The sequence below is a fragment of the Gymnoscopelus braueri genome, assembly GCF_963280865.1.
Source record: "Gymnoscopelus braueri genome assembly, chromosome: 19".
Taxonomy (NCBI): domain Eukaryota; kingdom Metazoa; phylum Chordata; class Actinopteri; order Myctophiformes; family Myctophidae; genus Gymnoscopelus; species Gymnoscopelus braueri.
In genome coordinates, this window is record NC_137621.1 from 29,396,148 (window position 1) to 29,409,955 (window position 13,808).

The 13,808-nt window shown below is 46.0% G+C and overlaps 1 protein-coding gene across 3 annotated transcripts in view; it reads left to right on the forward strand.

The window, feature by feature from the left end:
- LOC308075195 (traf2 and NCK-interacting protein kinase-like) overlaps positions 1 to 13,808 on the forward strand; it is a 126,624-nt gene that overhangs the window by 81,740 nt on the left and 31,076 nt on the right. The window contains exons 14-20 of one of the 3 annotated variants that reach the window (XM_080414877.1): positions 798 to 884; positions 3,104 to 3,295; positions 4,892 to 5,467; positions 8,786 to 8,950; positions 9,370 to 9,633; positions 10,525 to 10,631; positions 11,541 to 11,656. In XM_080414877.1, the coding sequence (XP_080271003.1) occupies positions 798 to 884; positions 3,104 to 3,295; positions 4,892 to 5,467; positions 8,786 to 8,950; positions 9,370 to 9,633; positions 10,525 to 10,631; positions 11,541 to 11,656 (1,507 nt within the window). The remainder of the gene's footprint in view (positions 1 to 797; positions 885 to 3,103; positions 3,296 to 4,891; positions 5,468 to 8,785; positions 8,951 to 9,369; positions 9,634 to 10,524; positions 10,632 to 11,540; positions 11,657 to 13,808) is intronic. The other 2 variants (XM_080414875.1, XM_080414876.1) reach the window with 2 other exon arrangements.

Here is a 13,808-nt window from a genome sequence, read left to right on the forward strand (position 1 = left end):
ATTTCCCCAATACACAGTTAAATTCTGCACGCTAAAGAAATATATATTTTGGGGCGCCCGCTGGCCTAGCGGTCCAGGTCCTGGTAAAGCCTGTGAGCGTGTCGCTGGTTCGACCTTTGCTGCGTGTCACCTCCCCCATCTCTCTCCCCATTTCCTGTTAGCCTACTTTCCTATCAATAAAGGCAGAAAAAGCCCCAAAAATAAGCATCTGTGTCACTTCTAGATTTCTTTAGGCTATTCAAAAATAGCAGATATACAAGCTCGTAGCGCGGCACCGAGTGCCGCGCTACGAGCTTGTAGATCTGCTATTTTTGAAAAATCGTGAAAATTATTTTTTTAAATTTTTTCCCGAAAAACTGTTAGGATTTAGAAAATGTTTAGAAGCGGCCTCAGGTCTTAATGGGTTAAAAAGATATATATATATATATCAACCACTTTCAACCTGGCATCCTTATTTTGGGCATGTCATAGGTGAAAGTGTAATTCATTTACGTTTTTTTAATATTTTCCAAAATAGTAAAAATACCCTCACAATCTGTTGTGACGCGTTGTGATTGTAGATCTTGTATTTTAGCTATGAACATACTGTAGGTGTGCCTTGAGAGATATTGTGCCTTGGTCACAAAAAAATGTGAAAACCACTGCCACCAACTGCCAAAGAAGACTTTCATCTTCCTTTACCCGTCTCTTCCCCTCTCGATTTATTTCCTTGCATTAACATGCTTTCTCTCTGTCGTTCTTTCTCTCCTTCTCTCTCTCTCTCCCTGTACGTGCCCGGCGCGCTCACTGTTGTTCAGGAGTATATCCGTAGACAGCTGGAAGAGGAACAGAGGCAGTTAGAGATTCTCCAGCAGCAGCTGTTACAGGAGCAGGCTTTACTGCTGGTAACCAGAAGGGGGCGCTCTGTGTGACCCCACACACACACACCACTGCTGTACCCTGTGATGCTGTGGCCCTCTACCCCCCTCCACTCCATACTGTAGCCCCGACAAAGTGTCTGTATCTGTGGCGTGATACTGAAGTCTGGACCCGCTCGACAACATTTTCTAAAAAAACAACCAGCCGCATGTATTTGCAAGCAAACTCCCCCAGTCGAAAACGGATCCACTTCTTCCGTTATAGTACAACGCCGGCAGCAATTAAGTCATGAAAAAAATCTGCGTATTTTCTGAATAAAACAAGTTTTTTTTTCTCAATAAATACATTTTTAAGAAAGTACCACATTAACAACTGCACCCGTGGCATCTCTGGCAGTGCTTGGTGCAGCAGCTAAATGCGCACACTCATAATAACTTTATGGAAAAAGTTGTTTAATTGAGAAAAATAAAAAAATGCTGCTGGCTTTATACATCGACAATGGCAGAAGCCGGGCCCTGTTTTCAGCTGGTGAGTGTGCTTACATTTGTGCACCTATAGACTTCAGTGTTACGCTAGATTCTAGGTACTAACGTCTGTCTGGCCAACTCCATACTGTACACATCCAGAGGGTGTTTTGAATGGGGATATAGTAGCATCTCAAATCCAATTCTAAGTAATGCATTTGGTTTGTTTGCAAGAAAACCATTACAGTACAAGGGGTAGAGCGTGGGGGGGGGGGATTGAGATTGCCTTTTCTGACAATATCATCTTTCCCCCACCCTGATCAATTTGGTCAAATCACCCGCTGCATGTATCATTAACATGGCTGGATCTCCTGAGGGTGGAAAACAAAACAGATAACATTGTTTTTTGATGAAGTAAATGAGGCCAGCCCACACAACGCTGGGTGAAAATGGGACATTGATTGTTTTCTCACAGCGCTCCAAATAAGACAATTTGTCTCAGGCTGGCCAACTCTCTGCACAAATGGGTTCGAGGAATTTGCAGGACAGATTTTGCCTGTTTTTCCAACCAGTCGTTTTGTAGATTGCTCTTAAGCACATTTTAAAAGGTAAATAAAAGTAAGCGAGGCACAGAAGAGATGACGCAAAGACCAGCCTTTTTGAGATCCGGCCCACGTTTACATCCCAGAACAGTGTGATGAACCTTCCTACCTCCCTTCCACTGCCCAAAACATGGAATCCACAATGTGTTGTGACCCATCATTTTTGCATTCCTTGCATTTTTTTCCTTCCTGGCTTGTTTCCTTATTCTCTCCCCTTCTGTCGTCTGTCTTATACTTTTTTAAATGTTTGCCAAAACCTCATTTGTGTTTTGTTTGATCTGCCCCTCTCATCCTTTGTCAAACTTGTTATTGTGAAACGAAGGCAACATGCCACATATTTGATCCCATTGGGCGATGTGCTTGTCCAAACTTTGCTGCATGATCAGAGCATTATGCCAGTTTATGTCAGCGGGCGGCGAATGACCCGGGTCAGTTAGCAGATGAATAAACTTTCCATGGTTTGCTTATGCCACGTCAGTGGGGGGTCGGCACATAGAACAACACAGTGCCAGGAAGCTGAAAAGATGTGTAAAAATACATTTGGAGGAAGTCAGTTGGACTTTTACTAAAAGAGTAAATTAGCCATCGCCAATCCGGACAACCAAGGAGGTTCAAGCAAAATGTTAACCCATTCAATCCGGGGAACGCATCTGTGTCATTTTTAGATTTTTTTGGCTATTCAAAAATAGCAGATATACAAGCTCACAGCGCGGCACCGAGTGCCGCGCTGTGAGCTTGTAGATCTGCTATTTTTGAAAAATCGTGAAAATGTGTGCAAATCTTTGAATATATATTTTTTTAAAGCGAACATTTATAAAATATTTTGTTCCAGGGACCACCAGATGCAAAGATTTGAGTTACAAATGTTCGCTCAAAAAAATACATATATTCAAGGATTTGCTCAAAATGTTTTCTAAAATAGCAGATCTACAAGCTCGTGGCGTGGCACTCGTGACGCTATTTTTGAATACCCTGAAGAAATCTAAAAAAATGATACAGATGCATTCCCGGCCTTAATGGGTTAAGAGCTATTTCATGAGGGCTATTTGACCCCGGTCAGGTCAGCCATGGGCTAAAAGATCACGTCATAGTAACCATTTCCTCCTTTTATGTATTTCCTCTTTTTGTTATTTCCACCTTTCTCGTCTCCTCCCTCCCTCCCTCCCTCCCTCGCTGCAGGAGTACAAACGTAAGCAGATCGAGGAGCAGCGGCAAGCCGAGCGATTGCAGAGGCAGCTCCAGCAGGAGAGGGCCTACCTCGTGTCTCTGCAGCAGCAACAGCAGCAGGAGGGCCGAGCGGGAGACAAGAAGCAGCTGTACCACTACAAAGATGCTGTCAACCCCAGTGACAAGCCCGCCTGGGCCAAAGAGGTAACACCCCCCCCCTGGTAATTCATGTGCAATGCCGTACATGTTGACAACACGGGGCATGCAGAGCAGCCAATATGGGAAGAGTGTTCAAGTGTCTTTTATTGTGATATGGATCTCCCTTGGGTCTGAAAGAAAGATTGGATTGGATTGAATTGAGTTATCAAGTAGCTGAGTGATCCACTGTTAGTACATTTTTACTCTCAACAGTGAATTCACAAAGAGTGGATTGTGTCCAGTGATAGCTCCTTTGATCGCACGGCAATTGCGGCCGCCATCTGCCCCGTCTTAACTCATTCAGTGCCATTGATGTGTAACACATCCATTTTCTTCCAAACCCAGAGTGCCAAAGACACAAATATTAGTAAAAAAGAAACTAGCCTCGCATCTTGAGAAAGAGAGAACACAAGGAACAAGCAGTTAGGAATCCTTACAAGTTCTGCTAAGAAACACATTTTAGGAAGGAAGCCGCAGGCCATATCTAATCTGTCCATGTGTCACGATTAGCCGCTGGGCTGGACTATGGACATTTCTGTATTAAACTGGTGTTGCTTCGACTGGGAATGGTCCTATTCTTTATGTAAGATCAACAGGGTACCGAGTGCCGAACCTCAAATCAACAACAACAAAAAGTTGCAGTAGCCTATGTTTATATATACCATTATATTATAACCATGTTTAGACCACCATGTGCACTCACTGTATCATAACACACACAGTTCTTATAGGCATACTGAAAGCCCGCTGGGTGCTTCCACCCTGCAGGCTGAAAACCACTACTGCACACACAAATATGTACAGTAAATGTATATAAATATACATAATACTGGAAAGTGATGGGAGAGGGAGTGACATCCCTTATAAATGTGCTTCAGTTACCGCCAGTGTCTCTGAAGACTCTAATAACTTTCACTCTTAACTATTAACGCTAATGTTTGTGAACTGGACTATGTTTGCATTGAGGCTCAGTTGCATAGAAACGATGGAACATTTTGTGCCAAATGTATGCATATTACCTCATTTAAATGTGTGCAAATAGCACCAGAGCATCACAGTTAGGGGTGCATTCCACCCTTTGCGGGTGCTGCTTTGAGAATTCCAATTTTGCCCCTCAGAGTTAAATGAACAATGAGATTTGAAGTGTGATATACAGTATATGTAGCGTTTTGAAGTAATAATTTCTTCTATGACGCACACACACACACACACACACACACACACACACACACACACACACACACACACACACACACACACACACACACACTACACAAATATATATATAGTTGCCTTCTTGGCTTGCTAACGTATTCTTTTGCAGGTTTTCCAAGAGGTGAGAAAAGACTATAGGAAGGATTCCCTTTCACTAGTAGAACGTTGCTTATTGTAGGTGCTGAATGCGGAACCGTGACAACATCGCAATGATGCTGCCTTGATGTTCACAAGGCAGAATGTGAACATGTGTATATGCCTGCTAAGAGTGTAGAAAGACACTTATGTGACGTGCGTGCGTGTGTGTTTGTGTGTGTTTGTACAATACGCGTGTCACTCTGTATGTGTGCTTTGATGGCTAACCCTCCTGTGACTCTCGGCTTCCAGGTCCTGAAACCACAGCAGCAGCAGCAGCAGCAACAGGTTGCTCGTGGTAACCCGCCCCGCCCCCTTCTACGACATCATCAGTCCTTCAACCAACCAGCGCCGTCCTCTTCCTCGCAGGGCCAGCCCAGAGCCCAGATCCCTAGGCGAACTCCCTCCCACGCGGCTCAGCTCCTCTCCACCCACCTCCCCCCTCATATCCGCATCTCACTCGATCCCGCCGGTCCCCTGGATCCCGGGCTGAAACAGGAGATCAGCCAGCAGGTCCGAGAGTTGAGGGCACAGAACCTCAGTCTGAAGGGCCGCAGCCCTGACCCCAAACCGGGCCCCAACCAGGTTACCAACCAGGGGGCCATTAAGGCCCCGAACGATGGTTCTAGTCAGACTCCGGGAAATCATTCAAATTCCGCAGCCGTCCCCTGCCAGAGACCCAGAGACAGGCCTCTCTCTGCCCCCAGCCAGGGAGCCACCCAGGGGCCCGCGCAGCCCAAAGCCCCTCACTCTCAATCCCAGGCCCAGGGTTTGGCCCAGAAACCTCAGGCTGGACGTAGCCCCGTCTCCGACTCTGCAGTTAAACCGGTTAGTGAGCCATACGCGAGCCAGGTCCCACTCGCCGCGCTCTAGAATAGATGTAGAGATAGATCCCGAGGAAGGGGGTGCGGTGGGAGGGAATGAGGTCGGCCGTCAGCCAGGAGAGTCTGGCGACACCGGTCCACTTCTCCCAACGGGTTCCTCTCCCGATCCAGCCCTGGTTGTATTCTCCGCTCCATGTTCAGGGAGAGGGCACACCGCTCACCCAACCACGATCACTTTAGATTTCTTTAGGCTATTCAAAAATAGCAGATATACAAGCTCATAGCGCGGCACCGAGTGCCGCGCTACGAGCTTGTATATCTGCTATTTTTGAAAAATCTCGAAAATATTTTTTTTTGATTTTTTTTCAAAAAACTGTTAGGATTTAGAAGACATTTCTAGAATCTTCTCAGGTCTTAAAGGGTTAACTAGCAGGGGGACAGGGGGGCCCGGGTGGCCGTAAAAATTCTGTGTGTCGTCATGGGCGGTGGTGGAAAAAGTACTCATGTTTTACTTAAGTAAAAGTATCAATACCGCAATGTAGAAATACTCTGTTACAAGTAAGAGTCAGGAATTCTAAATTTACTTGATCAGCTCTTCTCAGTTGAATGCTAGCTCCCCGTCCTTGGCAAACGGTCAGGCTCTCAGCGAGAGGTCGCGAAGGCGGAGTCGCTCTGCGGGACGCGCGGCGGACGCGGGGGCGTCTCTCCTCGCACCGCCTCCCCCATACCTTTGCAGAGCTCTGGACGGTCCCCAGTACCCGATAGGCAACTCCCCTCCCAGAGTCTCCTCCGCCTGTTCGTCTCCCCGAGTGTCCCCCGCACTGCACTCCTCAAGCCTCGCCCGGCGGCTCCCCCTTTGGCTCCCTGACTAAGCTTTATGTCAGACCCTTTGTGGGAGGGTATTAGGACCCTTTTCAGGTTTCATTTTGTATTATCATATTGCATTTTTTCATTAACTATAACATTGTTAATCACATTTATAGTTATTTTGTTACACACATGTGTTTTAATATACATTCTGGAGGCGAACTGTGAGCCAAAGAGAGCCACCATAGTTTAGAACCCCCCCCTCCTGACCCCCCCCCCCCCCACACACACACACATCCCTCTTGTCACCCCCCCCTGAACCAAACCTCTGCCACTCCACAACCCACTGGGGGCGAGCCTTAACCTTGACGATGTCGTTGAGGAACCCTGTGCCAGTCAGCGTTCTTATACACGGTCAGTCAACCAGCCTATCAACACGTGGCTCGGTGATGGGTGCTGGCCAATCGGTGGCGGGATCCCTCCAGGGTCTGATCGACGGTCGATGTCGTTTGGCCTAGTGCCCTTTCTCTCCTCCAACTCGCTCGCCTCCTTCCATGCCCCCCCCCCCCCCCGCCCCAACCTCCTCTCTTCCTGTTTGATGGGTGTTTTTTCTTGGCGTAGTTGCAGCAGCGACCAAACTTAATCACCTCTTATTACCATTAATTAATCTCTCCAACCTTTACCTCTGAAGTTCTCTCTGCTTTTAAGGAAGGAGCTTTTGGGTGGAATAAGCTAGAGAAACACACACACACACACACACACACACACACACACACACACACACACACACACACACACACACACACACACACACACACACACACACACACACACACACACACACACACACACACACACACAGTATTGTATTTTGGCAAACAGACACCCAAAAGCCTTTCCCACTGCAAAGGGATCGTCTCTTTAATAGCAATTCTCTGCAGGATCCTTCTTCCCTTTCCTTTTTGCTTGTAGCAGAGCACCAGTTGATGCCACCGCTAACCTGTGATTGCATGACTCCACAGATGAACATGCAATGATCCGACTCCAATCGCAACAGTAGCTCTTGGTGCCTTGTACTGTAGATCGCCGTAGACGTTTTGTTGTTGTTGTTTTGTCTTCCCTTGTGTCTATGTTTAATGGCCTCACCGGTTTCCCTGAGCAGGCGACTAACAATGCTTTTAGAAATGACACATCGGTGCCTAGTCCTTTTTGGAGCCGGGTCATAATCTGGATAATCTCTCCAGATTATGGCTCATGGGGGCATTACACAAAGCCTCCGAAAGAATACCACTGCACCCCTCCCAGTACGTATTGTATGTGTACTGGGGGGGCAGGGTTTGGGACATCCAGATTAGGGATTATTCCTCACTGTACACCGTAGCCCTCAGACCCTCTCACTTCTCAACTGCATGTTGTGGGACACATACACCCATACACAAACAAACCCAGACATAAAGAAATGCACTTGATTATGCGGGTGACAGATGCAAATCTGAAGGGAGATGCTGCCGGCGAAGGCATGGAATGTTGTGTGTTCCTCACACACGCACACACATATGACACATGGTCACGCAGGGATGATATCAAATACATCTTCCTTGGAAGTTTGTAAATGGACAAAAAACGACAACGGGCAAGCCTCTTCACAATAGAGCTTTTAACAGCAAAGACATGGGAACTAAAAGCACACATTAACTATATAATACATCAGAGCTTCATGGTAAGCTGTGAGGGCATGGCAAGTTACAGTCAGGCCCATACAGAGATATGATACGCAACACACACACATACACACACACACACACACACAGACACAGACACAGACACACACACACACACACAGGGCTGTCACGATTACAAATTTAAGTTGACGATCAAATAATTGCGATTAACGATTTATAGTGTTTCTGTTGTTGAAAATTATTGGAACATTATGAATAAAAATGACATTTCTGTTTGGCTTTTAGCTTTCGGAAACAAAAGTTGCACAGGGCAGATATGACAAATAACACATATTTAATGACTTTATACTTAAAAATAAACATTAATAGTGGAAAAATAGTGGAAAACGCGTTGCATCGCGACACGTTTTGAGCTTATAGATCGTCTATTTCCACTATTTTTGTCATTTTTTGAAAATATACGAATTTTTTTAACATGGAATTGATTATGACGATTATGACGATTATGCAAAGACAATTGCGATTAGACGGATTATGTAATAATTGTGACAGGCACACACACACACACACACACACACACACATCATATTAATCACAAAATCTTGTCACACTACAATGTTTCAATTCAATTGCTGTCCCCCAGAGTTGAGAAGTCGAGACTGTCTGTTGGTAGTCCCTTCCTGCCAGTGTCCATTGGAGGGGAGGGGGGGGGGGGTGGTAGCATGTCTAGAGTGACCCTGGCGTGATGGCGGGCTGTGTGCCATGCCGTACCATGCTGTCCTGTGTGTGACAGTGGCGTGTGTGTGTGTGTGTGTGTGTGTGACCTGTCTCAGGTGGAGGAGCGCTCTAAGCTGAACAGACAGAGCTCCCCGGCGCTGCAGCACAAAGTGTCCAACCGCATCTCCGACCCCTCCCTCCCTCCCCGCTCCGAGTCCTTCAGCAGCGGGGGCATGCAGCCCGCCCGCACCCCACCCATCCACCGCTCCATTGAGCCACAGGTGTGTGTGTGTGTGTGTGTGAGTTTGGTGGGGTTTTTTGATGACACCAGGTGTGTGGCAGAAATTAACATTGGCCATCTTTGCTCCCTCTGTTTCATCCTTTCTCCATGTTATGCCGCCATCCTCCCTGCCTCCGCTTCCTCACTCTTTTCCCCCTCCCTTACTCTTTCTCCCCCCCCCCTCAATCTCTCTCCTCTTACCCTCTCTCTCCTTGTCTATGTCTCACTCTCTTGCTCCTACCCTCCGTTCCGTTCTTCCATTCTTCCTCCTTCCTCTCTCTTTCCATCTGTCTGTCTCCTTCCATCCCTCCAAATCTCCGTCCTTCTCTCCTCTATCTCGCCCTGTCTCCCCATCTCCCCCTATCTTTTCGCCTATCCCTCCATCTCCCCCCCCCCCCCCCCCCCCCCCCACACACATAGATGGCCCACTTGGTTCCGGTGAAGACCCATAGTTCCATGTCGGGCTCCCAGTCCCTCCAGGACCAGACCGGCTCGGCCCTGGGGGAGGCGGCCGGGATGGGCTCCTCCTCCCCGCGGCCCGAGATGCCTCGCCAGAACTCGGACCCCACCTCCGACAACCCCACCCCCCCGCCGCGCGTCACCAGCCGGGACGAGCGTGAGCGGGACAGAGACCGGGACAGGGACAGGACCGCCTGGCTGAGAGAGGAAGACATCCCACCCAAGGTGGGGGAGGAGGGCACAGATTGGGAGAAAAGACAGAGAGGGGGGTGGGAAGACAGACTAACTATGTACTGGAAATGCTGATGGATACAGGAACAGGGTTATTATTAGTGTGGTTGCCAGTGTGGTTTTGCGTGGCAGGCACACCCACGCTTCCACTCACAGAGACATCATCATGTGTGGACACATCAGTGTTGATTTCGTCGACTAAAACTATGACGGAAAAGTTTGTCGACTAAAACTGAGACTAAATATATTGACAATTTCGTCAACAAATAAAAACTAGACTAAAATGTTAGTGAGGGACTAGTGGAGAAGAGATCCAGTCGAACTAAAAGACCAGTCATTTTATGTTTGGTTGCGCTCGGGTGTTGCGCTCTGAAAATAGCAGATCTACAAGCTCACAGCGCGTTGCGCTGCCACGCGTTGTGAGCATGTAGATCGGCTATTTTCAACTGTAGATTTAGTCGACTAAAACTAGACAAAATCTAAAACATTTCAGATGATTAAAATATGACTAAAACGAAATGGAATGTTATTCAAAAGACTATGACTAAAACTATATAAAAATGTCCTGTCAAAATCAACACTGCGCCACAGTAATATACTTGTTCTTTTTTTGTTTGATTTATTTTTTTCCTGCTTCTTCTTTTGCTCTAAATTTAACTGGCTCTCAGAAACCATGACATTTATTCAATTTGGCAGATGCTGTAGTTTCAAAGTCTGCTCATAACTCATGAACACGTTCTCCTATTAACCCCCGAAATTTGAATCCCACATTGAGGAGGTTTCAAAGGTGCTTTGAGTTCTACACATTTTCTGACCCAGATGTCAAAAGAAAGGCCTATATAATGAAAAGCAGTTGTAATGGAGTTTCTCTTTGTATGTGTTCAGGTGCCCGCCAGGACCACCTCTATCTCCCCAGCCCTGGTGAGGAAGAATTCTCCTAATGGAGGAGTAGGGCTTGGACCTCGCAGTGGATCCCAGCTCATACGTGCCAGGTAAAGATCATACAGTACAAACTTGTGGAATTGAAGGGGTATGATATTGAATTATCCTGAAAGTATCCTAACATTTCCCAGGTATAGCCTCCCCCCCAGCTCTTTTAATTTTGTCTATAAGCCTCAATATCGAGGAAAATGCACTCCTTTTGGTTTCATGTTAGCTCTGGGTTCATGTTAGCTCATCAGTGCACGTAAGACATTATTTACAAGGGACAGCCATAATTACTGATGCTCTAGTCTAGTAGAATTCTGTCCTGCCTGTTGTATATTTAGCAAGTACTGCAGGGTTTGCAACGTGTGTTATCTGCTATTTTTGGCAAATGTTCCCCCCCAGAATAGGCATGCTGGGGTTCAAGTGGTTAAGCTTGTCAAAAATGGGGCCTCTACAACAGTGACGTGTATATTGGTTTGAATAGTACATAGACTGAACAGAGGTTGTGATGGTGTTTCAGTAACCCAGACCTTGGCTTAAGCCATTAAGACCTGAAGCCGATTCTACAAAATGTCTTTTTTTTAGAGAAACTTGCTACTATGTCAGTGGTTCTTAAACTTTTTCATGTCAAGGACCCCCAAAATGTATATGTATTTGGCCAAGGACCCCCATCTCAAAATATTTTGTTCCAGCGACCCCCAGTAGCAAATCTCTGCGTTACAAATGTTTGCTTGAAAAATTATATATATCAAAGATTTGCAAAAAAAAAATACGATTTTTCAAAGAGATCTGCTATTTTTGAATAGCCAAAGTCTAATGCTAATGCTAATGCTTTTTTTTTAGCTCAAATCAAAAAAGATGCGACACAGATGCATATCCAGGTCTTAATGGGGTTAAATAGTACATAGACCGAACAGAGGTTCTGATGGTTTGAATAGCACACAGACTGAACCGAAGTTCTGATGGCGTTTCAGTAACCCGGACTTGCGGCGCTCGGAGCTCTCCCTGGACGCCGTGCTGCAGAGAACCTCCTCCAACTCCTCCTCCTCCTCCTCTCCTTCATCACAGGGAGGCTCCACAGAGAGGAGAGGTACGTGAAGACTCAACATACTCGCTTCGCACACACTTGCACTCGCCTTCCCTCAGGCCAAGTTGGCACCTCTTTTATGACCCACAATTTTCACCAATTATCACTAATTAGCTGCAATTGCCAGCCTGTTGCAAGCAACACAAAAATACGCAATAATTTCTAGACAAATGAATACTATTGCACGTGTAAATGTACAGTATATTATGTGCAAATAAAAAGCACACACAGCTCAGGTATATGCGCTCACACACTTCACATACACGTGCATACAGTGCAGTGGTGTAAAGTAACTAAGTACATGTACTTCAAGTGCTGTACTTAAGTACAATTTTGAGGTACTTTTACTTTACTGGAGTATTTCCAATTGTCTATCATTTTACTTCTACTCTACTACATCTCAGAGGCAAATATTGTACTTTTACTCCACAAAAATTATTTGTTTTTGTTATTTGTTACTAGTTACTTTGCAGATATGAATTATTACATTATAAAACATACATTAACCACTTTAGCCCTATTTTATACAGAGGCTATTTGAAAATAGCCGATCCTCAAGCTCACAACGCGTCGCATCGTTGTGAGCTTGTAGATCTGCTATTTTCAAACATTTTAGTACTTTTACTTTTGGTACCTTAAGTACATTTTGATACCAATACTTAAGTAAATGTTTTATTTCTGACTTTTACTAGTAACGGAGTACTTCTACGTTGCAGTATTGATACTTTTACTTAAGTAAAACATTTGAGTACTTTTTCCACCACTGATACAGTGTGTAGACCAGGGATGGGCAACTGGCGACCGTTTTTTTTTTTTTTTTTTATCACAAAGAAAAACAAAGTAATCTAAACATATCTGAAATGGTGAACTATTGCCTTCAACTGTTCCAAACATGCAACTTTCCATGAACCATTTTAATTACAACAGTCCACCAGTAGAGCGCGCTCTAGTTTATTTTAATAGAAGCCATAATTATTAACTATAATTCTAGTGTTCATTTTTGTATATTTTTAAGCCAAGGTTACAGCAATACTCTGAAAGGCATACTCAGGAATGTGAAGTTTTGTTTAGCAGTACAGCTGTAGTAAATTGATAGAAGCATTACTAAATGCTAAATAAAAACTAAGTTATAACAAATCAAATAATAATAGTTAATATCCCTTATTTATCATATAATGTGACTATTATGGGCTTTTTGAGTAATGGGGTACTACTGGTGAGAGTGCCATTAAACAGGGGCGGGCTGGGACTAAAATTCAGTCCTGGCATTTTGGTCCGAACCGGCGCACCGCCCCTGGACGGGGGGGGGGGGGGGGGTCCCTGCCGATAAACAATGCGGCCCTCCAGAGTGATTGAGGAAATTTTGTGGCCCTCACCATCTACAAAGTTGCCCACCCCTGGTGTAGACAGTATGTGAATGAGGGCATATACACACACTATGCCCTATCACCTGTGCACACACCGGCACTTGCACACAGACACACACAGTTTGCAGACCACACAGACACACCACGCACTTACTAAACATACACACAGACAGACAGACCCGCGAGCTTCCGGGGGCTTCAGTGCGTTGCTGTGGTGGGGATGGTGTCAAGCTCGTTGGTTCTGCTCCGCTCAACCTGTCCGCCGTGCCCTGTTGCACTCCTTCTCCCCGAGACGCAGGCGGAGAGAGAGAGAGGAAACGAGGGAGAGATAAGGAGAGGGAGATTGAGGGAATGGAAGAAAGACGTAGAGAGAGGGCGGGGGGGGGGGGGGTTGGGGGGGGGCGCGATTGAGAGAGACAGGAGATAGTGGGGGGAGGAAGAGGCGACTACGGTGTGAGATGTGTCAGACACCACGACCAGTGGGACATAACAGATATGCATGGATCTCCCGCTGACAAACACATGCCACGGGGGGGGGGGGGCAGGAGAGGCATGTCTGGTTGTGTATTGCGAGAAGAAGCTTCTCCCACAGCCTGCTGACGGTGAAGATTGACACGTACGAGGAGATGGCACGGCTGAGCTTATGACGTGCCCGCGACCAGGGCTGTCACGATTGCACATTTATGTTGACGATTAATTCTCACTCAAATGATTGCGATTAACGCTGTAATTGTGCTTCTGTCGTTGAAGATTATTGGAACGTTATGAATAAAAAGTGACATTTCTGT